Source organism: Zalophus californianus, chromosome 5 (assembly GCF_009762305.2).
Source record: "Zalophus californianus isolate mZalCal1 chromosome 5, mZalCal1.pri.v2, whole genome shotgun sequence".
Classification (NCBI taxonomy): domain Eukaryota; kingdom Metazoa; phylum Chordata; class Mammalia; order Carnivora; family Otariidae; genus Zalophus; species Zalophus californianus.
Genome location: NC_045599.1, coordinates 96,216,456 through 96,244,446, shown reverse-complemented (window position 1 = coordinate 96,244,446; position 27,991 = coordinate 96,216,456). Strand labels below are relative to the sequence as shown.

Here is a 27,991-nt window from a genome sequence, read left to right as displayed (position 1 = left end):
ACCCAGGCGCCCATTCTGTGTCTTTTTAAAAAAGGCTTTATTGGGGTATAATCTATGTACAATAAACCACAAATTTAAAATAAACAATATGATGAGCTTTGACATAGGTACACACCTGTGGAACCATCATCACAATGACAATAATGAACATATCCATCACTCCCACAGTTTTCCTCCTGATGCTTTGTAATTGCTATCTCCCTCCAATCCCAGGACTCACACAATCACAAAACAAGTCTTTTTGACACACGATGCTGACACAACTAGATACCCATATGCTTAAGACCCCCAAAGACACACCCCTTCAACCCTTACCTCATGGATCCATAGATCTAAATATAAAAACTCACAAAATGCCTAGAATAAACCAGCAGAAAATATTCAAGACGTTGGGTAGGCCAAGATTTCTTAGGACCTAGGAGTGGGAACCATAAAGGAAAAAAAATGAGAAATGGATCAACAAAATAAAGAACTCTACTTTTCAAAATAATCTAAGAAAATAAAAAGACAAACCACAAACTTGGAGAAAATATCCAAGCATATATCCAACAAAGTGCTTCTAACTGGACTAAAGAACTCTTGTGGGTGCCTGGGTGGCTCAGTTGGTTAAGCAACTGCCTTCGGCTCGGGTCATGAACCTGGAGTCCCAGGATCTAGTCCCACATCGGGCTCCCTGCTGAGCAGGGAGTCTGCTTCTCCCTCTGACCCTCCCCCATCATGTGCTCTCTCTCAAATAAATAAATAAAATCTTAAAAAAAAAAAAAGAACTTGTAACTCAGTAAGACAATTAAGAAAGGGTAAGATTTGGTCAGTCTTTACAAAAACATAAAGACCAGTGAGCTTCAGAAAAGATGCTCATTGTTATCAGTAATTAAGGATGTGCAAATTAAAATCATAGTAGATACCAGGACATACAGAAGAATGGCGAAAATTAAAAAACCAACACTTAGTATTGACAAAGATGCAGAGTAAGTGGAACTCTCATATTGCTAGTGGGAATATAAAAATGGAAATTTTGGAAAATTTTCCAGTTTCTTATAGAAATAAACATAGTTACACAAGCAATTCCACTCCTATTTAACCCAAAGAAAAAATATGTCCATCCAAAGGCTTGTACATAACTGTACAAGTGAATGGAGAAATTGTGGTATATCCATCCAATGAAATATTACTCAGCAGTAAAAAGGAATGAACTACTGATACAACATACATTAATTTCAAAAAACATGCTGAGGAAAGCAGTCAGATATGAGTACATATTATAGGTAAATCTGTAGACAGAAAGCAGATCACAACCCTAGAAAGCCTGAAGTAGGAAGGGATGGGGTATTAGGAGGTGAAAAAAAGGGTTAATATCATATGAGCCCACTTATCCGAAAACTCTAGAAAAGATAAATTGAATCTCCTATCATAGAGCATGTATCAGTTGCCATGGGATGAGGATGGGAAGGGACTAAGATGGGATGCCAAGGGAACTGCTTGGAATGATGGAAGTATCTTGAGAGTGGTAGTCACGTGAGTGCATAAATTTATCAAGCTTACTTAAATATACAATTAACTACTGTACTAGAACTATACTTCAATAAGTGGATTTTATTTATTTTTTAAAGATTTTATTTATTTGACAGAGAGAGACAGCGAGAGAGGGAACACAAGCAGGGGGAGTGGGAGAGGGAGAAGCAGGCCTCCCGCCGAGCAGGGAGCCCGATGCGGGGCTCGATCCCAGGACCCTGGGGATCATGACCTGAGCCGAAGGCAGATGCTTAATGACTGAGCCACCCAGGTGCCCCAGTAAGTGGATTTTATTTTATTTTTTATTTTTATTTTTTTTTAAGATTTTATTTATTTGAGAGAGAGAGAATGAGAGATAGAGAGCAGGAGAGGGAAGAGGGTCAGGAGGAGAAGCAGACTCCCTGCTGAGCAGGGAGCCCGATGTGGTACTTGATCCTGGGACTCCAGGATCATGACCTGAGCCAAAGGCAGTTGCTTAACCAACTGAGCCACCCAGGCGCCCCCAATAAGTGGATTTTAAAAAAACAGGTCTCAGGGGCACTCAGTGGTTCAGTTGGTTAAGTGTCTGACTCTTGATCTCATATCAGGTCTTGATCTCCTGGTCATGAGTTCAAGCCCTGCATTGGGTTCTATGCTGGGCATGGAGCCTACTTTAAAAAAAAAAAGTCCCAAACCAAAACCAAAAATAAACAAAAGCCAATATAGTAGTTACAAATGTACTGAAATCACTTTTTGAAGTATTAGTCGTCCTGAAAACCTGAAGAAATGTTCTGGAAATCTGAAAACGTAAGGTATCGGGATTTTTAAATTTCAACTCTTAGGATATTTAAAAACAACAGGAACAAAACAAGTCAAATCCTACATTATATTCACTTAATTTTTTTCAAGTTGAGAGCCTTGAGTTTTCTGAATGATGTAGTTAACATTTCTTCCCCCCGCCCCCGCAAGAAATCAGGGGTAGCTGACTCCAAACTCTTGCTAGAGAAAAATGAGCAAATTGGGCTCTTCACTCCAAAAGAACATGCCATCACGGTTTCCATAATCTTTATTACTATTTCCAGAATAAAAAGACCAGTTTTTTATGTAGAAGAGGTAGAGCCCCAGAGATGAGTTAGGTTTTCCAAGTTTTAGAGAAGAGTCTAAAGCAGAACTTTTTAAAAAAACCCTCAAGGATGGGGCGCCTGAGTGGCTCAGTCGTTAAGCATCTGCCTTTGGCTCAGGTCATGATCCTGGGGTCCTGGGATCGAGCCCCGCTTCTCCCTCTGCCACTCCCCATACTTGTGTTCCCGCTCTCTCGCCGTGTCTCTGTCCAAAAAAAAAGAAAAAAAAAATCTTAAACAGAAAAACCCCTCAGGGGCTCCTGGGTAGCTCAATCATTAAGCATCTGCCTTCAGCTTAGGTCATAATCCCAGGGTGCTGGGATCAAGCCCCACATTGGGGTTCTTGCTCAGGGGGAAGCCTGCTTCTCCCTCTCACACTCCCCCTGCTTGTGTCCCCTGTCAAATAAAATCTTAAAAATACCCCAAAAAACCTCAAAACCCAGAAGCGTAGGAATATCTTAACATAGAAATAAACAAAGCTTTTATAATAGGAAGTATCTGGCTGGCTGGGTCGGTAGAATGTGATTCTTGGTCTTGGTCTTGGGTTTGTGAGCTTGAGCCCCATGTTGGGTGTAGGGGTTACTTAAAAATAGTTTGAAAATCTTAAAAAAAAATAGGAAGTGATCAACACTTTGGATGCAGAAACATTGCTCAATACACAATACCCTTGAGGAACATGTCAACAAAAAAGCATCTTGCTTTCAAAATGTGTAAGCTCTGTGTATAGAATCCAATATGAACTCTTTCCCGAATAAGTGAATTTTGAATGAAGCACTTACTCACTTATGTGTGTAGCCTTGAACTACTTTTGCTCTTCAGTGGCTTATTTCCAATTGCTTGTGGTACTTCTATCCTTGGAGCTAAACTACACCTCAAATCTGTATTTCCACACCAAACTCATCTTCCCCCCCTAGTCACCATCTCACACTTTTTTCATCCTAGTTTCTATTTACTGGATTTTTCTTTCTTTTAAAGGTTTAATTATTTCAGAGAGAGAGAGAAGGGCGGGGAGGGACAGGGAGAGAGAATCTCAAATAGACTCAGTGCTCAATGAGGAGCCCAATGCAGGGCTTGATCTTACAACCCTGAGCTGAAACCTAGAGTCTGACACTTAACCACTTAAATGACTGCACCACCCAGGCATCCCAGCGGACTTTTTTTCCCCCCTTAAATGGAAAGGCTATGTACTTCCCGGAGTCATATTGGTAGTCTTCATGTTGTCAACCATTCCTATATGCCTGGAATCAACAATCATTCAATTTGAAAATAGAGACAAACTTTCCAAATTAATTCCTTACATATTAAGATCATCTTTTCCTTTTTCTTTAAACAAAGCTAACAGTCATTGTCTATTAAAAATAAGTAAATGAAGTTTTGGTATAGAGGAAATATGTATGAAGTAACACGTCCAAAGTACCACAAAGTTCTGGCATCTCCTGTGGAGCATATCCAAGAGTTTGGAAAAACCCCTCTGTTGACATTGATTCCTGGTGTAGGGTAACATGGCCTCATTTTGAGAAAAAGTTAAGTTTAAACATTTTAATAAAGTCCTACCAGAATATGCTAATGATGGGAAGAGGAAGGTGGGGAAAAACTAATTCTATCTTATAGAGGCAGACTAGATAAGGACACTTTCTCTACAATGAATTCACTCAGCAAGTATTTATTTACTGAATGCCTTCTCTGTGCCAACTACTGGGGATAGAGGTAAGACTGTGCCATGTCCTTGCTCTCAGAGTTTACATTCTATTATAGGTAATTTCAATTACAACTTTAATCAGAGTGAAAATGTGGGAGTACAATATATAAAATGAAATAATAAAAAGATACACATATTAAACAACTTAGAGAATTTATTTGGAAAGTAGGAAATAAAAAGAATGATTTTAACATTTATTTAGAATATGAATAAAACTAGAAAAAGTTAAACTACAGGAAAGAAGGCAGAGAGTACCGAAGGTGGCTTAATGGCCATCCAATATAAACAAGCAAAACCTAAGTTTCTTTCATGCAAATAAGCATTAAGAAGAGCACAGGAATGTTTATAGAACAGGCCACAACAAGTGTTTTAAAAATTTACATAAGAAAATACATAAATCAAAAAATAAACTGGACAATTTACAAGAAATGTTTTATAGGTTACAATAGGCTATAAGTTAATTATGAATAAAATTTGTAGTACATCATACATTTTTACATCACAGATTCAGTGTTAAAAGAATTCCAACATGACAAAGCTTAGACGTGACAAGAACAATGCAACAGATAGAATAAGGCAACAAACCGAAATGGCTCGGATAAGTAAAATTAAAACATACAAACATCTAGATATGATTTGGTCAATAACTGGGCAGATTAAGACAAATGCCATTCAACTTCAGTCAAAAATTCAGTCTCAATGTAGTTCAAATAAAAAGGGAAAGCATACAATATATAAAAATACAATAAAACCATCTTAATAGGACTTACATCCTAATTCCATTAATTATATACGGGACAAAGAGACTTAAGATATTGATGTTAGGTGTATAAAGTTACCTTTTGTTTCTAAACATTGCAAACTAAAAAGGGCATCTCAGAAAAAAATTATAAATTTAAAAATGGCTTAGTATCTGCAATTACTGGTTACGCCAGGTATGATGTCCATGATTCAGAGATACAACGTATAGCTAAAATAATTTCAAACTATTTGCATTACTTATGTATACTTTACAAATTAATGTAAAAGCTCCAATGTTTTCTTTGAAAGCTACTGAAACTGTAAGCAATGCAATGAATGCAAGATGTTAATAGCAAAAAAGTCAGCAATATCTTAGAAATTCAGTTGCATATTAACTTCATTTACTCCTTTGAAAAATATATTCCTCATTAGTTCTTTTAAACACAAAATTAGTGGCAGCTGCAGCAAAATGACTGAAAATTTAAAAGAAAAATAATCTCTTAACAACTCCAAGAGCCAGACTATAAAGATTTCTAAATTTTTTTTCTTACGGAAAAAAAATTATTTCCCCTCACACACATCATTCGGCACAACTATTTAGTACTTGGAAGTCCCAGTATCAACTCACTGCTATATTTATTTTAAATAATAAGCTGGGAATGTCAGAACCATGTACAGTCTGATTATTCTCAGACAATTTTAAGGATAAAAGCATTCTGGGTCTTCATATTTGATGTAAATGGCTAGAACACATGATATTTCAACTCACTTGGAGGTAATTAAAATTGTTTTACAAATTTCGCTATAAAATGTGTTTGACAAAAGCAGTAAGTAATTCCTAGAGGGGGTTTATCCCGCATCTGTTCCTACTCATAATGACCAGAAAGAAACAGCTTAAAGAAAAGGGCCACTAAAAATCCCAAATATATCTAATATTCAAACATTCATGAATCTAGCGGGAGGTTTCTTTTTGTACAATGGAAAAGCTGTAATAATGTCCACATAATTTAAAGTTAACACAATAAAAATTCCAGATACTCCCACAGATTAAAGTGTGCAACAATGCGTGCACACATACACCCACTTTAATAATATATATAAAACCCCTCATAATACTTTATCTACTAGACTATTACAGACAAGAACATAATCTTATGAGAGAGTAACTAATACCACTCTACTGGCTTGGTGAGAATCCAGAATCTAGTGCCTCTAACAACATATACAAATCAAATTAACTCCAAAACAGGACACAACATAACTGAACAAATCATTTCAGTCTTTCCAAATGCTGCCATGAATGGAGCAACTAACTTTTTTTCAGGATCCTGATGATAATTGAGTTTTTTCCCATTGTAACAAATCAATTCCCTCATTTTACAATGAAATAACATTCAAAGAATTTAGACCAGTGGCTGGCACTATTTCTAATATAATATCAAGTTACGATCCCACATCCACTGAATACACAAGCGTAACAAAGCAATAGAGACTGTTTTGAGAAGACTTTTAAGTGGCAATTACTCAGAATTTTAGATATGGTCAAAAAGCTGGGGTGATTTACTTTTTATACCACCATCATTTTTATTAGGCTATTAAAAATACCTTAAAGGAAGAAAAAAATTACTTCTTTTGGTCTTAATTACTAGGCTCAGTAGAAAATATAAGACCACTACTGTCTCAAATATGGAAAACAGACAGTAATACAGATAAAGCGCATTATTTTCTGAGGTTATCTGATGACAAAGTTAGCTGAATTCCTTCAGTATTAGAATAAAACCCACATTTAATAAACTCATTAGGAAAATAGGACATCAGTGACATTTCCTGGCAAATCATCTTAAATAAGGTCAGAGTATTACAAAAAGGCAATATATTTCTAATATTTTGCTTATATATACCACAAAACAGTGAGTTAAATGCAAAATAATGCACACTCATTTTTTCTGGTTATTATCCTTTAAACGGTTTTTACATGGCTTTAAATAAGAAAGGATTTCTGAACTATATTTTCTCAAATGCAAGACTAAAAAGCGTAAAGTGCTCAACAAAAAAAAAATATACACTATACAAATATGAACATTTTTGCATATAACAAGCAGAGTGGTTATAAAGGGTATCTGGAAACTACTGCCTTGCTAAGCTTTCCACCCAAGAATGCAACCTTAGAAATCAAGGCAAGAGTTCCATAGGACATGAGGAAAACCTTTCCCTTTAGCTGCATCATTTTTCTTATAGAAATGGGACTTTCAGGAACTGGTACCTACAATACAGTAATCACATCTGCATGCAAAGGTAAACTCAGGAATCTTTACAGAGTCTATTTGGCCAAGAATCTGAACCTCTTGAAAGACTGTCAATGGCCATGTATATTACTGGCAATGGCACTGACTTAACCCAAATGAAGAGCCCACCTATTTAGAGTCGCTGAGCAAGGAAGGCCCCCGTTGACAGGCAAGCAAGTCTAATACTATGTCTTTGGAGAAACAGGGTATAGAACTGAAGGCCATTACTTCTAAACATCTCTAGTTAAAAGGCAATCTTTTTGGGGGGGGGCTGGTGGTGGAAAGGTCTAGACCTTGTGTTCTTCATCAAGCCCCAAAACAACCTGACAGTGCTCTTTGTATTTGAAAATATTTTACCAGTTTTTAAGAATGGAAATTAAATTCAAAAGTCATAAAGAACTTGTGTGTACAGAACTCAAGAATTAAAAGGGTCTCTTTTTAGTCCTTTAAAATTGTCTTCTCAAAGTTTAATTACATAAGGTTGGGGGGATTTAAGTCACTGGAATCATCAAATTTGCTTCAGTGAAGGAAACTGACATTTTGGAGATCGTTGAGGCCAGTCAGGATGGGTCTTGGGCAACTTACCAGAATCACTAGAAAAATGATAATACAGTATGATGAAATGGCAGGATCCAATTTAAGATGTTTTTGGATTGGTCAGAAATACAGCTAGTCTGTAAAATATACTAACCCAAATGAGCTACTTTCTTAACCTCCTTCTGTATTTAAAAAAAAAAAAAGTTCCCATATTTTTTTCCATAAAAAAGTATTTCCCATATCCTCTCTCAAACATTCTTTAAAAAGCCTTTATTCATAAAGTTTTAATGGATACATGATAGTGTTATTTTTTTAAGAGCTAGTTTTGGAACTGCACTGTTTAGTACAGAAGCCACTATCCAAATGTGGCTTGAGAACTTGGAATGTGGTTAGCCTACACTGAAGTGTGCCCTAAGTATAAATATATACTGGTTTTAAAGACAAAGTTAAAAAATAATACATTATCTCCTAAATAACATTTTATAGTGATTATATGTTGAAATGGTGACATACCAGGTATACTGGGTTAAATAGAAATGATTTTCACTGGTTTCTTTTTACTTTTTAAATATGCCTACTAGAAAATGTAAAATTATGTATGGCTTACACTTCATGTTCTTAAATTGTACAGTCTAATAGAAATAGAGCTTTGAGGCATTATGCTGATCGGGCTAAGAGCTAAACCTATTTACCACTGTATGCTTATAAAGAATTTTGTAAGATTGTAATAAAAAACTAGTATCTTGGCAGTCTTTATCACAACTTTGTGTTCATGCTTATTGCTCCAGTAATTCTTGATTATACATGAGAATAGCCAAGAGCAACAGTGGTGAAATGGTTGTTTACTGTATATGCATTTTTTTTTGTATTTGGTAACTTCAGTTTCAAAGGACAAAAAGTATGAATCACAGTCCCAAATTAACCAAAACACTGATCAAATTAATTTACATGGACTCTGACCATTCCATTTCTTTCTTAAAGACAGCCCCAGATCTATAGCTAATAGTTTGCCATAAACTTGAAATTATCATTTAAGAACTTTTTGTACAGATGTCCAAATCACAAAATTTCTAAAATAAATTGGACACATGGCTTTTTGTAGTGACAGAAATATCTTGCCATAACAATGGAAACATAAAGAAACATTTAGTCATTGTAGGTTTTCAAAGTGACTTACTGACTCAACAAAGTTCCAAATATTCTAAATTCTAAAAAATTACCTTACATGCTTTTCCCTCTGAATATTCACTCCTATTTTTCGTATGTTCATGTCTTTAAGATTAAGTAAAACTGAATTTTAAATATTTGAGCACAAAACTTGAGAACTGTAAGGAGAAATGTCTTTATCAAGCATCCCTACTGCAAATTGTTCCTTATGGAGCAAAATTATGTTCCGTAAAAACATATTAATACTTCTTTCTTCCTATAATGTAAACAGTTTTTAAGCTCTTCAAAGTATATCTACATTTACTGGTAATTTAAGGAAGTGAATATTTTCCCCTAGTCTATTTCTTAAACCAATTAATTAACAGGCTTGAACAACTTTGCTGAACTACTGGACCTCCAAAAATGTTACTGCCAAAATAAGTATCTGAAAAAATAACATTATAAAAAATGACTTCAAAATAGAGAACAAATTCCAAGGGAAAAGGATTTACAAATTTGGAACTATAATGTCTTTATTACCAGAATGTACAAAATACTGATCCTTTTCTAAATTCTGCAATACTGCCTCAGACCCCTACAGTTTCAAAACTCATCTTTTAGATTTCCATGACATCTCTTTAGAATAAATGTGATTTTGTTGCTGTTCATAATAGATTAGTCTCTAGCTTTGAAGCTGCAGACCTAATTAAACAAATGACTATATTCAGGCCGGAGATAAACGTGGTATAGAAAGAGCACAGGTCTCTATCAATGCACACAAACCATATTCTATTAGTGTAGTCCTGGGACCTCATTAAATGGATTTTCAAGTAAGTAATTAAGTCTCTATAAAATACAAAACATTTTTTTAAATATAATGATTAACATAAAATACAGAAAGTGCAATTATCACCAATTATGTGATTTTCTAGGATTCATCTTAAAAATTCAGGCTAGTATTTAACAATAGTATTTCAATTATGGCATTTGAAAAAGCTTGTAATTCTGGGAAAAAAATCACATAAACATGCTTTTTTGGTGGGAGAAATGTTGAAAAAACTATAATCACGAATAATTCATATTGCCTTAACATTTATAAAATCACGTCAAAACGATCATCTTTGATAGCCATTTCAATAAGTTTGATACAGGGTATGTTACTGCCCACTTAACTAGTAACCAAGACACACAGAACGCACTTGCAACAAATATCCAGATCCAATTATCTTCAGGAGCTAAACATTTCAGAGACTTTAAGATTTGTGTTTGAGCATACAGTACTGCAATAGTTGGCTACATAAAATAAATAGAAAATCTTCTGAGAGGAAGCTCAATAATCAGAGGCTGTATTGCATTTTAAGGATTTAACACTGGATATATACAGAAGGGAAAGCATTTCAATTGGAAATACTTCACATGTTACCGAGCTCCCTCTTTTAATATGGCAACTTTTAGCAGCTTACCACTGTGACATTTAAAAATCAACAGGAATAGTGCTACTCTGTTATCCTTTGGTTCCCAGTGACAATAATGCAGTAATAATGCCTCTGGTTTTCAGTTCCTCATGGATGACATTTATTAGCAGAGAAAAACCTGATGCTTTTTAGCTGAAATTTGGCAGCCCAAGAAGTGCACCAACTGCTCCAAAGTATCCCTGTATAATTTTAAAACAATTATTAATGCAGTTCAACTTCTAAATTAGCAAACAACATTAACAACTATTAGGAACAGATACTTATGTATAATCTATTTAAGAACTTTTATTCAGAAACCTACCAATTTGTGTTGTCAGCTAATATTTGAAAAATATGAAACACATTTTAAAGATTTTATTTGAGAGAGAATGAGAGAAAGAGAGAGAGAGAGAGAGAGAGAATGAGGGGGGAGGGTCAGAGGGAGAAGCAGACTCCCCGTCGAGCAGGGAGCCTGACGGGGACTCGATCCCAGGACTCCAGGATCATGACCTGAGCCGAAGGCAGTCGCTTAACCAACTGAGCCACCCAGGTGCTCTGAAATATGCATTTTTTAAAGTGCGGCTTGTAGACACTGAAAAGCTTCTAGGGCTATTACTACAATTCTGAGCCCCTCTCCTCTTTCCTCAATACAAGTCCTTTTGTTCCACCTGCCACTCTCCCCGCACACAGCACACCATGTGGAGCCTGCATAGCAGCATAGCACAGTGAGAGCAGTGACAGTGAAACATCAACACAAGAGAATACTCTGAATCTGTGTTATTAAATTATTAATACGTCCATTTGACTAGAAACAAAACAATTCAAGGTAAATTTACTTAATCCAAAACATTATATGAACTGATAATTTCACATCAGAGTAACTGGATGTAGTGAATGAACAGGAAAAAAATCTTGACGAATCTCCAAAATTTTAACAGTGGTCCCTGTGGAGGTGGGGGGTGAGGCTGTGGTGGGAGGATTTAAGAGTTTTCATTGCTAAATTATTTATTTTTGTGCTGTTCACATTTAATATTATCTCAGGGGAGAAAAAAAGGAAAAACAAAAGAACACAATTTAAGTACACAAGCAGCCCCAATATTTAAGGAGCTCACAAGACCTAATATCCCTCTCTCTCTTGGTCAGAGGAAGTGGGAAACTCCATCTTAATGGGGTGCCTACCAGGTTATAGTAACAGCTATCCCCCAGCTCAACTGAAATGGCGGACTCAATTTACTATTCAGGTAAACCACAGTTTTATACTTAAGAGTACATAGTAAGAAGCAATGTATGAAACCTGTATATAAAAGCATGCTATTAAAATTTGCAAAGCATTACTTTCCTATCATACCTCATGCTCTAGAAACAATGCTTTCAGTTGACCTTTTGACCAATAATCCAGTGCATATGCCAAAAGTTTCATTGAGAGAGTATTGACACGTAAAAAGTTCCCAACAAAGACAACTCGGTTTATTTTCTAAAAGAAAAGAACAAAGAAAATGAGTTGAAGTAAGAATTATCACGAAGAATTTATAATACAGTAGGGTTTAGAAAATCTCTACTTAAAAATGTAAAACTACTACCCCATTTTTTAGTGTCTATTACATTCCTAGTACATATATCCCTACAATCCTGAAAATTTAAAATTTAGTTCAGGATATGACACTACACATTTGTCAAAACCCAAAGAAGGTACACCAAGAGTGAGCCCAAATTTAACTATGGGCTTTAGGTGATAGTGATGTGTCACTCCAAGTTCAGTGACTAACAATGTACCAATCTGGTTCTGGATGTTGACAGTGGGGGAAGCTGTGTATCTGTGGGGTTCAACGGTATATATGGGAACTCTGTATTTTCTATTCAATTTTGCTGTGAACCTAAAACCTCTCTAAAAAATATAGTCTATTTTTAAAAAAAAAGTTCTGGAAAAACTTTAGTGAATGATTTTAGATGCGACTTGTTTTTGAAAATGGCCAGTAAATAATCTATTAAAAGAGTAATTTGGAGAAACAGTATTAAAATTAAAGGAGACAAACCAAGGAGAGTATTTTAAATGGGTTTAGGATTAAAACACTGTGAACTTGAGGCTTCCAGCATCTCTGGCCCCAGCCTACCCTATCAAGTCACTCTCCGCTAAGATTCTACTCACTAATTTGGTTCCATAGATACCTTGAAGGAAGTCTTATTCAGTCTCCAGAAAACCTTTCTACTCTCATACTGAACTTCTGAGTATACATTTGTGCACACTGAGTTTGGGTAGTGTAAACTATGGCCTTAATTACTGTTAAGTCAAGTGACCAGTGAAAATCTAGATCTAGAGGGCTAAGAAAAAAGGTCCCAGATTATTGTCAGCCCCCCAGTGTGAAGTATTCCCTAAACCTGAGTTAAAACATGTTAGTGGCTCTCTCAACCAACTTACTACGCTGTTCAGAAACTTAGAATTCTGGATTTAAACAGAATAATTCAAATAATTAATTTGGGTCTTTTCACAGTTGTTCTCTGCTGGAGCTTCTCTTTCCCCAAATATCCGCATGCTGATTATCTCACCTCCTTTCAATATTTATCCAAGGGTTACATTTTCAATAAAGTCGTGCTTGCTTCAGCAGCACATATACATTTTCAATAGTCTTCTTTCAACAATCCAATTACTTAACAATTTTTTACTCAATTCTCACCTTGATTTTCTTTTTTAAAAAATGGCATTTATCACCAAATACATACTAAAAATTTATTAAATCACTAGAATGGATGAAGTTGCATGAAGTCAGGGATCTTTGTTTTTTTTTTTTTGCTAATGTATCCCAATGCCTAAAACAATGGCTGGCGCATGGTACTCTGCAAATACTTCATGAATAAATGAATTAACAAATGAAGGATTCCCTCAAAAAGAAATTCCCACCTCATTCAAAGTATTTGATATTTACAAAAATTAAGTGGGAAATACATCTATTACATGAAGGGAGAATTGTATATATAATCTCCTTCAAATAAAAATAACCCAACAATGAGAGTAAATATAGGAGTACATGCTTTTTGTAAGTATACATCATTCAAAGTTCAGGTGAAGAACAAGTCTCAATGCCTTCATAGCCCTGTACAATGCTGCTTGATCCATATGCAACAAGGCAGCACTGTAAAGAAGCCGAAGGCAGTAAGAAAACTTCTAAGCACCTCACTAATCAAATGCAACATTAACAGCAAAAAATACCCCTTTCAATAATTAGTTACTTCAAAAACATCCTATGTTTGGAAAGAATCTTCTATCTTCAAGAAATTTAGGTTGTGTATTTCTGAAAAAGTTTCTAGATAAATTTGAAATGTAAGTATCTCTTTGTTCTATTTCCAACTTGAATTATCTGCTACTTTCCTTAAAGGTAACATAACAATTAGGTAAACATGGCATATACAGCTAATGAGCCTTGGGATTTAAGGGAGGAGATCTCAATCCTACCGGTCTCTAAGGAACACAAAAAAGCCCTGCTACATGTACATAAAGCTCCAATCCACATTTTTCAAATAGTTAATTTTTTTTACCTCATTAACAGCACACATTCGTGCCACAGAACCAATGTTATTGGTGATAGTAACTAAAGTAGCTCTTGCTAGATCTTCTTTACTAACAGATTCTCGTTTCTCCTTATAAATCATATTCCCAAAACTGCAGAGAAATGAAAAATAAAATTCTGTTGATAATAAGCAACACTTCATACATTTTTGGAATTTATCCTACAGATAAATTTACACGAGTACAAAATAAGGTATGTAGTAGCAAGGTTACTGACTGACCCGTTGAACTATACATAGCAAAATACCGGAAACCACCATCAAACTCTGATAAATCCACACAATAAAATACCAAGAGGCTGTTAATAAGGGAGGGAGGTTAAGAGGGGGGAAGGTAAAGGAAGAGAAGGGGGAGAGAAGAAGGGGGGAGAAAGAGAGAAAGAAAGGGAGGGAGGGAGGGAGGCCAGCACACAGACTAGGATAGATTGCCTACTGAAGAGTACATATAGTAGTATGCTGTATAATAGTATATTAATGTTACCTTCTGAAAGTTACCTTCTGTATAAGGGGGGGGTAAGGATATGTATTTATATTTGCATGAAGAAATACTGAAAGGATATTCAAGAATTAATAAAAATGGTTTCCTATGGGGTACACCAGGGGAGACTTCCCAACGTATATCTTTATATACATTAAGAATAGCAAAAGCGTGGGGCGCCTGGGTGGCTCAGTTGTTAAGTGTCTGCCTTCAGCTCAGGTCATGATCCCAGGGTCCTGGGATTGAGCCCCGCATCGGGCTCCCTGCTCAGTGGGAAGCCTGCTTCTCCCTCTGTCACTCCCCCTGCTTGTGTTCCCTCTCTCGCTGTACCTCTCTCTGTCAAATAAACAAAATCTTAAAAAAAGAAAAAAAAAAAAAGAATAGCAAAAGCGAGAGAGATCACAGGAGGAGAGGGAGAAGCAGATTCACCGGTGACGGGAGAGCCCAATGCGGAGCTTGATCCCAAGACCCTGAGATCATGATCTGAGTTGAAGGCAGATGCTTAACTGACTGAGACACCCAGGTGCCCCCTTAATGTGTATCTTATTTTTAAACTACATGCATGTTCAAAACTTGGAACCTTAAGTGGGTAACAGTAAGCCCCCTAACAACTTCCTGATATGTTGCTTTCTAAAAACTAAATAAGCAACTTTAATTATAATATAAATATTAAACTTACCTAGATGCTACAGCCCAACCTGGCAGACCAAATCTTTCATAATCTCCTCCGTAAATATCACGGACCAGCTTGTCAGCTTGGGTGCTGTCACCCTTGGATGCCATTTCAAGAGCCTCTTCAAAACTTTCACAGCCAGTCAATAAACAGCATAAACCCAGAAAGGTACCCCCTCCAAGGCTAAAAAAAAAATGAAGAAAGAAAGAAAACTGGGTAAGTTACATTTACACACTATTCTTTCTCCAGAGTAAAAAGATGGAATATCCATGTAATTAATAAACACAAAGAAAGAACACATTGCTAATGCCAAGTGCTGAAATATCAACATAAGAAAAATGCCAAACTAAACTTGTCAGATGAAAGAATAAACCAAAGGGGGAAAAATCAGTTGGTGATAGCAGCATGAAGGCAGGAAGAGATGTTTAATATCTTCTAATATCTTTACCCAATTCCTTACATTTTTAATTGCTAAAAATAAATGCTTTTACATGGGGGGGAAGCAGTTAAGTGTTAAAAATTAGTACCATATGAATTAAAAAGAGAAAGCTTGCAACTCCAAATGGTTTCCAGGAAATGATTTAGTGAAAGGCCTATTTACTTGGTCTGACAAGGCTGAATCAATTCAATGTGACACGTTAGCATTTAAAATGACCCAGAAATGAATATGGTGAGAAAATTTATGTCAGCCTGGTCAGTATGTTAATGATAAAAATTTACTTGGTTCTATTATTTTTTTGGATATACTGATAAAATGAAATCATGCCTAATCCCTAAAATCAAAACCTTTGCTCCCCAGTCTCACCTAAAATTTCTAACAGACTCCATGTATCCCGGAATTTAGTTAACAGACTGAATTTCTTTTAGAATGAAATAGGTAATATTTCCCTGTAAGTCTTTGGCATAGAGTCACAATGGAGGTAGATTTTTAGCCACCAAAGAGATAAAATACTAATTAAATTTAAGTATCACTTAGAGGTGCCTGGCCAGCTGAGTCTGTAGAGCACGTGACTCTTGATCTCAGGGTCTTGAATCTGAGCCCCACATGGGGGTGGAGTTTACTTGCAACAAAAAATTTTAAGTACTACTTTAGTAATAAGAATATTACTTTAAAATGGAAATGAGTTCTTTTTCATAAACCCCCAAATCTTTCTTCCTCAAATAATTAGGAGCTTCTATCCTTAAAAGCAGATGAAGTTAAGGATCGGAATCGTAAGAACAATTTTTAAAAATTTCATTTCACAATATTTCAGGCATCACAGAAAATCTTATGGGATATTTAGATCAATGTTATCCCATAATGAACTCATGTTAAATTCATCTTATAAGAATTATTACAGGGGCACCTGGGTGGCTCAGTTGGCTGAGCATCTGATTCTTGATTTTGGCTCAGGTAATGATCTCAGGCTCATGAGATTAAGCCCTGTATGGGGTTCCGTGCTCAACTGAGAGTCTGAGATTCTCTCTCTCCCTCTGACCCTCCCCCCCAAATAAATAAAATAAATCTTAAAGAAAAAGATTACAATGTTGCCCAATACGACACTTAAAACGTGAATCTAATCCAACCAGCATGCAAGCTGACCAGCGGCAAACTTCAGGCTTAAACAGATCTATACAACAGTGGAAAAACAAGGAGAGGAATGCTTTGGAAAATAAAAGTTATGGGACACAATGAATCATGAACACTACCAAAAAACTAATGATGTACTATATGGTACTAACATAATTAAAAAAAAGAAGTTACTGCAATCAGTCCAGATAAAAATTCCCTTTTACAATTATGGAAATTTTGATGCCAATTGATGTTAAGCAAATATAAATATTTATTTTAGTTTGAGTCTTTATACACATACCTTATAAAACAGTATCATTTGCAACACTTTAACTTATACTTGCACATCTACATTTTTTTGCTACTGCACAAATGCATGTTAGAGGCTAGCATTAAGATGATTTCACAACTTCTGTGTATAAAACAACATGAACGCTGCAATAGGAACAGAAAGGTCACTACCTTGTCCCGGTTACTCGTTTATAGTTGTCTTTGGAATGGACTGCTAAAATACTGACTCCTGAACCAATGTTCACTATCAGCAGTGGATAGGGATCATCCAGGTTAAAAGGCATCTTTTGGCATCGCTCAGGTTCTGAGGCATTAGCAAAATAATAGCACTCTGCTTGTCCATTGAAACTGACAGAATCTATATACAGCAAGCCCTTTACAAGGCAGTCAAGTTCATCCAGTTTGTGCAGGTGGAGGTTTCCAATCTATAAAAAACACCACAGAAGTTTTATAAAGTGAACAAGGGACAGTATTCAAAATATTTGACTCAACTGCACTGTATAATTTTCATGAGCTTTCTAAAACTTCAAAATCATCTATGACCCATACATTTTCACTTTTGTTTCGTGTCAGAATCTTAGTCCGTATTACCTCTGGATGCATTCTGAAAATTTTTAGGGATATTTCAGTTTTCACAAAGATGGAGTGGAGAAGAGAACCAAACTAACATTTAGTGGGCAGGGACTTGGGATGCCGGGTATCTGCAATGGGTACAGCAGTTGTGCAAAAACAAAGTTATTATCCCATTCCTGTCTTATCTTTGAGCCTTCTGACATTTTTTTAGGGAGCAGTAAGAAAATTTGTAAGGGCGCCTGGGTGGCTCAGTTGGTTAAGTGTCTGCCTTCAGCTCAGGTCATGATCCCAGGGTCCTGGGATCCAGTCCCACATTGGGCTTCCCGCTCAGTGGGGAGCCTGCTTCTCCCTCTGCCCGTTCCCCTGCTTGTGCTCTGTCTCAAATAAAAAAAAAAAAAAAAATTTCTTTGTAATTATCTGAGCCTATGGAAGCACGAAGTATTCTTTATATGGCTTTTATATATGCTAAATTTGCTAGGAATGCAACCACCATATAAACTGAGGAAATATTGAACTTTTTTATTGTTTAGAGTTTTCCCAAGTGTTATTTAGCATCTTAAGAATGTTATGTCATGAACAGCAACACCATTTATGGTACAAGATTCTCCAATAAAACATACCGTATCAATCCACTAGCATTTGGGCCTTTAAAATTCATGGTGAATTTATGTTGAAGTGCCAGCATCTAATTCTGTCATTATGCCCTCTCATGTGATCATACCAGAGAATCCACCAATATATAAATACTTTCATTTCTCTATATTATAGTTTGGGTACTAGTCTGAAATTATTAAATTCATTTTAGGTTAGTAAAGAATGTCTTTATAAACTATTTGTAAAAAAGATCTCAGCTTAGAGATCACTTCCTCTGGGAACCTTTTATTCTCCCGAACTTGTTAGGTAATACTACTCTGGGTTTCCGTGGCACTGCTTTTCATATCAATACTTGAGGCACTGTACTTATAACTCACTTATCTGTGTGGTCTAGAATACTGCACTCTTTCAAGGCTAAGACTGTGTCTTATTCCCAGCTGAGTTCTGTGTCTAGCATAATACCTGACACATATTAAGCTCAAATATTAAGCTTAATAAATGATTTGAGCATCAACATAAAGTTATTACAGAACTTCATCACTAGAAAATATTGATACTTCTGGGTCACCTGGGTGGCTCAGTCAGTTAAGCGTTGGCCTTGAGCTAGGGTCATGATCCCAGGGTCCTGGGATTGAGCCCCGTGGGGCTCCTGCTCAGTGGGGAGTCTGCTTCACCCTCTGCCCCCTCCCCCAGTTCATGCTCTCTAATATATGAATAAAAAAATCTTAAAAAAGAAAATATTGATACTTCAATGGTGAGGTGAAAGCTGGCTTCAAGGATACTGCTTCCGGTAAGAATTCTGGCAAACAATATCACATGCTCAAGCAAACTAGTCTCAAATCTATGAAATTTATGTTCAAATTACTCAACAAATTGAATACAAATCAGTATTATCTATCAAAAGAAAAAAATTAGTAACAATTCAGACTTTTACACTATCCCAAAGTTTAAGGGGCTCACTTATGTGAGCTATAAGCGATAACTTATCTTCTATTAACAGACTTTTCTTATATGAATTTAAGAAATTAAATGGTTCACATGCATATTTTCAAAGAAAACAAATTTCAGTACTTCCAAATGCCAACTTTCTAATCTTATTCTACAGGAAAGGACTAGAAGCTTGGCAAACCCCTACTAGCACTTAAATCAGCGTTTACTAAATAGTCCTCTTGCTATATCCAAATGACCCCCTTTAAGATAGGAACATGGTAAAGTTGGTGGATAAAACCAGAAAAAAGGGGGGGCGCCTGGGTGGCTCAGGTCGTGATCCCAGAGTCCTGGGATCGAGTCCCACATCAGGCTCCCTCCTTGGCGGGGAGGCCTGCTTCTCCCTCTTCCACTCCCCCTGCTTGTGTTCCTGCTCTAGCTGTCTCTGTCTCTGTCAAATAAATAAATAAATCTAAACAAAAACAAAAACAAAAACCCAGAAAAAAGGGCTAAGGTGACTCTCATTCAGATGTCTACTTAATCAAAAGACGCAGGCTTCAGCTGTTTTTTTTTGGGGGGGGGGCAAGGAAAGAGATGGCCCTGGGAGAGAGGACTGTCTGAATAATACATAAAAGCAATGCAAACATAGGACAGTAACAGCGAAAATAATTCAAACGCCACTTATATTTAGCTTTGTATACTGCCAAATTCATTGAAATCCCCTTTTATTGTAGCTTTAGAGCAGTCCCTAAACTTAGCAGGTTTTACCAAATATTATGTACAATAAGCTCAAATCTGGGCAAATTTTTTACGCAGCCTATAAAAGGTATTTAAGTGCCCCAAATGAAAAGCTGATCATGAATACATACTTCCTCCATATCCAGCATGTGGAACTAATCTAGGAAACAGCCTCGTATTTTAAAAATTAAAGAGGGAGTGCCTGGGTAGCTCAGTGGGTCGAGTGTCTGACTCTTGGTTTTGGCTCAGGCCACGATCTCAACGTTCTGAGATTGAGCTCCATAACCGGCTCTGTGCTCAGTGCGGAGCCTGCTAGTCCCTCTCTCCCTCTGCTCCTTGCCACCACCGCCGCCCCCCACCCCCGCCGCCTCCTGCTCCCACACACTCTCTCATAAATAAATCTTTAAAAAAAAGAGAGAGAATAGGTATCAATTTTTGGTTTTGAGTAAGATACCTACTGTGCGAAAATCTTCTTCAAACTTGTAAGCACCACCTCCTGTAGCACATAGCACCGTGTGTAATGTTGAGAAGTTTTTATCTCTTCCCATTTGAATAAAAGTAGGCAGGTCGTGGGTTGGAAATCTGATAAAGTGCAAGTTCCCTCTTCGCCCAAAAAGTGTTAAATCCTTCAGTTCAAGGTGTACATCCCGAATACCAGTGGATCCATATGCTACATTAGAAGTCAAATATTTCCGGATACTTTTTAAGCTCTCAACTTCTTCTTGTTCTTCCTCTGCTGTGATATCAATAGGTTCAAAATATGAGAGCTTTACTAGAGTCCCCCCAATGTCCATGCCAAACCAGGGGAAAGCTGTGGATAAAAAAAAAAATACATATATATCAACTTCAGAAATTCAAATTAGGAGCTAATTAGCCACAAACTTCATATACCCTGCATCACGCAGTCAGTATTTTTGGGGTAAGATGCTTCTTTGTGCAACTCAACTTTTTCCCTTCAAAGTATTTATACATTTTCTAAAAACCTGTAACATAGGATGCTTACAGCTGGCCCAGGGCCTTTTAATTCCTGGTCAGGTAGATATTCCTTTTCATTTATTAAATACTTGTCATATGCCCCAGGGGATCAGGAAAAATTTGGACCAATTCTGTTTTAATAAATAGGTCATCACCTATGGCTTGATAATGTTTCTAATAAGATTTTAATGCAATAAAATTGGCCTATAATTACTTCAAGTAACCTAAGGGAAAAAGTACCTCCTTAAAAAGAAATCTTATTCTTTGCTCATTAAACAACGTATCTCTTTGGTACATCTGGTTAATAAAATTAGCTGTTAATGTTGAAGATAAAGTCTACTTGGGCACATTTGGGCAGGCAGTTGTATCATTTGGGTTTGGGACTTGGTGCTCTCTAACTGGACTTATATGACTTTGGAAAGGCCATTAACTTCTCTGAATCTTAGTTTATTTAACATCTGTTTCTATTCTCTGGGATCTTAAAATGATAGAGACTGAAGAATAATTTAATACTTAAGAGATACACATTACAGAATGCTACAGAATGCTTCAGAATAAATTGTATTTAACAGTTTATATGTAAGTTGTCAACGAAAACTAGTTCCCTCCAAAATCTGTTTCTTAAATATTATTTTATTTGATATATTTGACTATTAGAAACCAGGTACATACAATTCAACAAGAAAGGATTCTATACATTTCTCCATTTCAGAATTTACGTTTACTGAAATTAGTAAGTAATATTAAATGAGGAAGGAGTAATTCTCATTATCTTCTCCGAGAAATAGTTCACTCGTCTTTTTTTTTTTTTTAGCTCACCTGTTTTTGTATTTGAAACCCAAGTTCCAGATACAGATCTACACTAAAGACAGTGTTAAAAAAGAAACTTCTTAAAAAAAAAAAAAAGTGAAATGACTTAAGACCATAACCTGGGGGGCAGTAAGACCCCAAACAGGCACAACACTTTTGTGTCACCTATAGATTTTTATAAGTAACTAAAATGTAAAAGAAACAAGACTAAATTTTCTCAATTTTTAAATCCCTAGTAGCAAGCCCCAATACTAAGTTACAGAGGGGAAATTCATAGCAACTGTTTGCTTGGACAACACACCGAAAGAAAAAACAATATGGAGTAGCTCTACTGATCCAATAAATTAGAGATAACTTCAGAATTTCCCCAATCTGTTAAACAGGTATGTAATTAGGACACTTTTCAATGGACATTAGATAAAACATAGGAATGCTTCTGATATTATATAACTAAAATGATTTTGGGCGCCTGGATGGCTCAGTCAAGCGTCTGTCTGCCTTTGGCTCAGGTCATGATCTCAGGATTCTGGGATCAAGTTGGCATAGCATTGAGCTCCTTGCTCAGCCGGGAGGCTGCTTCTCCCTTGCTTGCTCTGCCTGCCGCTCCCCCTCCTTGTGCCCTCTCTCTCTGATAAATAAATAAATAAAATCTTAAAAAAAAAAGGCTTTTGTTGATATATTTGCATCAAACCAAACTTGTCCTATCTGAAAAAGAAAACTCCACACAGAAAGTAAAAAGAATTTGTAAACAAAACTATGTTTTATTATTACAGTATATCAAATCCCTCATTTATTTTAAATTACATTAATTACTAAAGAATATTTTAAGATATGTATGACATGTAACAAATAACAACCACCACCAGGGGTGCCTGGGTGGCTCAGTCAGTTAACTGACTTTTGGTTTCAGCTTAGGTTGTGCGCTTAAGCCCCTCACTGGACTCTGCGCTCCGTGGGGAATCCGCTTGAAGATTCTCACAAATAAATAAATCTTAAAAAAAAAGAAAAAAGAAAAAGAACCACCAAACAACCACAAACTCATGAAACAATTATTACCATTCAATTTTAAATCTTTGTGTGACCCACTTTTGTACACTGGACGAGAGAAACAGAAGGTTCTATGAAAAAACTGCAGATTAAATTGGAAAATTGTATGATTTCTTTAATGGTTATTGCCTACAGAAGTAGGTTTTTAAAATTAAGAATGCAAAAAGCCCAAGACTCATCTCACATCTAGCCTATGATATACATCTGTTCTTTTACTGCTACTTGTTCTTAAGGGAAGGGTAACTAGAGATGCTATATTGTAAATGATGAATTTCTCAGTAATCATGTGCAAATGAGAACATTACATGTCCTTTCCATTTCTTAGTAAATCTCAATTATGACAGTTTTCTTAAAATCAGGAAGGTAGGGACTGAAAGAACTCAGCCTTGCCAGTGACTCAAGAGAAAAAAAGCCGGTAACAGCCACCTTTGGCATAGTGAGCCTTTTAACTCAGCAAGAGTTCTGGATTTCCTTTCCTTATGCTGGAGGGGGGAGAAAAAAAAAAACCACATTAGAAAAGTATGGGGGCCTCTGCCGCGGAAGTCATGGAGGAGCAGCAGCCTCTCTGTGTTACCCTATGACCCTGGGCCTCAACACGGGCCACAAGGTCACTTAGAACGTAGGCAAGCTGAGGCAGAGCTGCCGCCAGGGGCGCCTCACCAAGCACACGAAGTTTGTGTGGGATATGATCCCAGAGGTGTACCACTTCCCCACACGAGCAGCGTGCACAAGGTCTCCAAGGACAAGTGCGCCCTCAAATTCATCAAGAAAAGGGTGGGGACACACATCCATGCCGAGAGGAAATGAGCAACGTCCTGGCAGCCAGGGGAAAAAGCAGCAGCCAAGAAGGACTGAACCCCCTACCCTCTGTATGTAATAAAGCCTCTTTGGAACTTGAAAAAAGAAAAAAATAATTTTTTAAAAATTTTATTTTTAGGTAATCTCTACACCCAACGTGGGGCTCGAACTCACAACCCTGAGATCAAGAATCCCATGCTCTACCGACTGAGCCAGCAAGGTGCGTCCCACAGAAAACACAAATTCTTAATTATGATCCACTCCTATCATTTAGTAAGTGGTCTGATTACTGATCTTTACATTTTCCAGCACATTATAAAAAAAAAATACGTTATTTTGTCACTGACTATAACAGGAGGGGGAAAGGGACATGGAGCTCAAACTTTATTTGCAATTCTAAGTATGAGGCAAATAAATATAAGCTTATTAAGTACAACCACAGGTCCACTAATAGCTCGTGAGTTAAGAAAAATGTTTCCTAAAAAATCAGGCAAGTATCTATTCCTGTAGCTTTGTTGCTTCTGGCCAAGAGACAGGTTAAAAGTCGGTCACCAGTGCATGAGCAGGCTACTTACTGCATGTAACCTCAACATTTTTTATTCTTTGATAATAAAACTCTCCTCTGCCAAGGTGAAAATAATGAACCAAAACACATTTAAAAAATAAAACGCACATTCCATAACTACAAATGAGTACTCTGATGATGGGAGAAGGCAGTGCGTCTTTCCTAGAATCTCTTCGGCCTTCAAAAAAATAACTCCTATTCTGTTTCTCAGCTGAGCCTAACAGAGCTGTCATTAGCTCCCCATCAGTAACAAAAATATCCAGAACTAGCATAAGCATAAAGTGTTACCAAGAATTATCTTTCTTACCAGGTAGATTGTGTATGAAGAAACCGGCCAAGTCCAACCCCCTTGATCTAGCAGAAGATATCTTGCCACAGGGCAAACTGTTGATTTCTAACAAAAGGTGTTCTAAGAGTTTGGCGTCTTGCTAGGTGTTGTAAAGGGGTGGGGGGGGGGGGGGGGAACATTAAAGAACTGTTTAATTGCCATCGGCTCCATGCAGATTTCAGCCCAAAGGGAATCTATGCCGAATTAGGATTTAATTGTTCTTTAGCAGAAAGAGGGACCAAATGTTGAAAATGTTTAAAACATTAGTGGATTATTTTAAGAAACAAAATTCTAAAATGGGCATGTGCACTGGTAAATTCCAGGTATGCTTCAAGTTCTTGGATAAAAGAAGACATTCATTTTGCTCTTCCCAATAATCATTCCAAATAAAAATGTTGGTGTTTTGAAATAGACTAGGAAAATAACCACCTTCACACCTTTAGTATCATAATTCCTTAGAAGAGTGTTAAGTAAATATATTTTTCCCTTTGGTATATTCACTGTACCTAAAGGAGTATTAGAAACTATCATATTCAATTGTACCTTATTATCTATTGGTAGGGATTTTTTTTTTTAAAGTAGGCTCCACACCCAGCATGGAGCCCAACATGGGGCTTGAACTCACAATCCTGAGATCGAGACCTGAGCTGAGATCAAGAGTCAGATGTTTAACCAACTGAGCCACCCAGGCACCCATGGAAGGGATAATTCTTAAGTAATGATTCAATTTACAAACAGGCCAATCCAATTATATAGAAGCAAACTATACACGTGTCATATACTTCTCTCTTTTTTTTTAAAGATTTTATTTGAGAGAGTGAGAATGAGAGAGAGAGAGAGAGCGCGCGCGCACACATGAGAGGGGGGAGGGTCAGAGGGAGAAGCAGACTCCCCGCTGAGCAGGGAGCCCGATGCGGGACTCGATCCCAGGACTCCAGGATCATGACCTGAGCCGAAGGCAGTTGCTTAACCAACTGAGACACCCAGGCGCCCTACTTCTCTCTGCTCTTGACAAAAACTTCAGGTAACAGCTTGGGTTAGCAGAGACTCAAAAACCTTTATCTTATCAAATTAAAAATAAAAAATGTATCTTTTACTATCATTTTGTTAATTAGGCTACATGCCACAAAGGTAAGCAAAACAAAGGTTGAGGGGTGCCTGGGTGGCTCAGTCGGTTAAGCGTCTGCCTTTGGCTCAGGTCATGATCCCAGGTCCTGGGATCGACCCCACATCGGGCTCTGAACTCAGCGGGGAGCCTGCTTCTCCCTCTCCCTCTGCCTGCCTGCCTACCTGTGATCTCTGTCAAATAAACAAATAATCAAAACAAAAACAAAGGTTGAACATACCTTAAAACATCCTGTCAGTCGAGGTACAAACGAACCCATGATTGTCTGTTTTTAATCTAATATTTAAGCAGTGTGAATTATTTAAGTTAAAGCAAACAAACACTGCCATTTTTCAGGTTTCCATATTTTCACTAGCAAAAATTTTTCATTAGGTTAATGTTTGACTTCATCCTTTCTTTGCAGTTAACACATACTTCAAATTCTAACCTTTTACTCATACAATCCAGCAAATGAAACTAATTCCTTTTCTTATTTTCTGGTTAAATACACGCATTTGACTTATAATCTTCTAATGTATTAGTGATGTATCTAAAAGCAATGTTTTCTAATACTCAGGTGTGCCAAATCTAACAAATCAAATCACTACCATGGCAAAAAGAAAATACCGTTAAGAGTCTGCATGAGCTTGTCACAGTTAAACTTATTTTACTAAATGGAAGTTCTAAGACAAGCAGGGAAAATGTATGTTAAGGGAAGATGTCCCAAGTGTTTTACATTACTGCATCTGTTCAAGATTAGTTTAATTTAGCAAATATAAAAAAATTAGAAATGGTTCTATAGTACTGTCACTTAAGCCTTCACATCACTGTTTTACAGACTCCTTTAACAAGAACTCTTTGGTTACAAGAAATCATCATTAAAGTATTTTTTTCTTCAGCAGGCAGATAAAACCACCAGATCAGAAAGGTTTCTCTAAGCATTTCAACTAAACTATACCCCTATGGATGCAGAAAAGAGAACCCTGCACTACGAGTCAGTCGACTTAGGGGAACCTCATTAGCACAGAGATGGTTGGTACAATCTTGGAAAAGTTACTCTGGGGCTAAATAAATTCAATTTCCTCATCTGTAAAATTAAGACCAAATTATCTCACATTTAAATAGCCATTAGTCGTTTTCAGAGTGCTTTGGTATGTTGCCTTTCGGGTGAGGTTAAGAGAACCCTGACGGGCCAGAAAGGAAGGTGTCAATGCTCCCTTTTATAGATTTCTTAGAACTCTAAGATCACGAGACACTAAAAACTGTTAAATACCAATACAATTCTAAGATAAGCACGCTTCCCCACATTCCTAGTTTCCCTGGGAGAATGTACTTACAAAGTATGAAAATCATGAATGATTAAACTATTTATAGGAGTAAAAGGTTTTTAAAAGGCTAAAAATAAAAAGGAAATGAAAGTTGATCTGGTCTCTTAAAACATGTAAAGAATGTTTTATTAAAAAGTACGTACATATGTAGTCGTAGAAAAATCTCTAATAGGAGCATTCACCAAAATATTAAAAGCGGTTAGCTCTGATTAGCAGGAATACCCATGATTTTATCTTTTTTTTTTAAGCAAACACGACCTGGTTGTTATTCTAAACAAAAACAAGCCAAGGCAATTACCCACTGGTAAGTTACAGGCGTGTTTAATTGTAACAGCAGTGATAACTCCCAGGAACACACCGGTATTTCAAGGTCACAAGCGGGAAGCACAGAAATTGGTGGAAAAAAAAGAAAAAAGGGGGGAAAAAAAGGGTGGCAAATGCCCCCACGCAAACGACACCCTTTTCAACCCGACTTCAGAGGAAGCTGGGGGAGTGGACTGGTAGCTCTAGTCTTGCCTGGCAAAAATCGAATCAAAAATTCCTCCAAGCGCGTCCCAGATCTCGAGGAGGAAGTGGGAGGAAAGGGCCAGGGGGCGGCAGGCGTTCGTCACGCGCGCACAAGAGGATGGAGAGGGAGCCTCCATCCCGATACTGAAATGGTCCTTGCGCCCCCATGCCGTGCTAGGCGCCGGCGAGGAGCGACAGGCCAGGAACGAGGCCGCTCCGCTAAGGCGCTTCCACACGCGGCGCCCAAAGTGCTCTCCCAACCCGACGGGCTCAAGCCCCCATCTTACAGGGTTTCTTGGCATCCTTGATCTTCATGGCGTCTGCGGAAGGAACCAGGGGCAGCTGCGGGTCCGGACCACGCAAGGTAGTGGCTGCGACTCCGGAGGTGCCTGGGCCGCGCGGGAAGGCCCAGCCGGTTCCTCCCCTCAGGCCGGGCGGGGCGGGCCTAGGGCGGGGCGGCGGCGCCTGAGGCGAGGCCCGGCCCAGGGGGCGGCCTCCCCACCCCCGCGAGGGTGTGCCGGGACCGAGCGAGCTGGGGAAGGCCGCCGGCCTCGCCGCTCCGGGGCCGCCCCCCGCAGCCGCTCCAAACAAAAGGCCCCGGTCCCCCGAGCCGACGCCGCCGCCGCCGCACTGAGAAATAGCCCGCCCAGGCCGAGAGCCCACGTGA

General features: G+C 37.6%; 1 protein-coding gene across 4 annotated transcripts; it reads right to left on the bottom strand.

The window, feature by feature from the left end:
• Positions 1–20: 20 nt before the first annotated feature.
• Positions 21–27,982, bottom strand: PANK3 (pantothenate kinase 3). 4 transcript variants are annotated; one of them, XM_027606992.2, is made up of 7 exons: positions 27,612–27,976; positions 20,320–20,672; positions 17,201–17,454; positions 15,193–15,369; positions 14,006–14,129; positions 11,823–11,948; positions 21–415 (listed from the first exon to the last, which is right to left on the bottom strand). In XM_027606992.2, exons 1-7 carry the CDS (start codon positions 27,637–27,639, stop codon positions 347–349), a joined length of 1,131 nt encoding a protein of 376 aa, XP_027462793.1. In that variant the 5' UTR covers positions 27,640–27,976; the 3' UTR covers positions 21–346. The 4 variants fall into 4 exon arrangements, with proteins under 4 accessions (XP_027462793.1, XP_027462792.1, XP_027462794.1 ...); XM_027606991.2 differs by lacking the exon at positions 21–415 and adding an exon at positions 2,171–2,817 and having other exon boundaries at positions 27,612–27,978; XM_027606993.2 differs by lacking the exon at positions 21–415 and adding an exon at positions 4,448–10,674 and having other exon boundaries at positions 27,612–27,971.
• Positions 27,983–27,991: the final 9 nt, after the last annotated feature.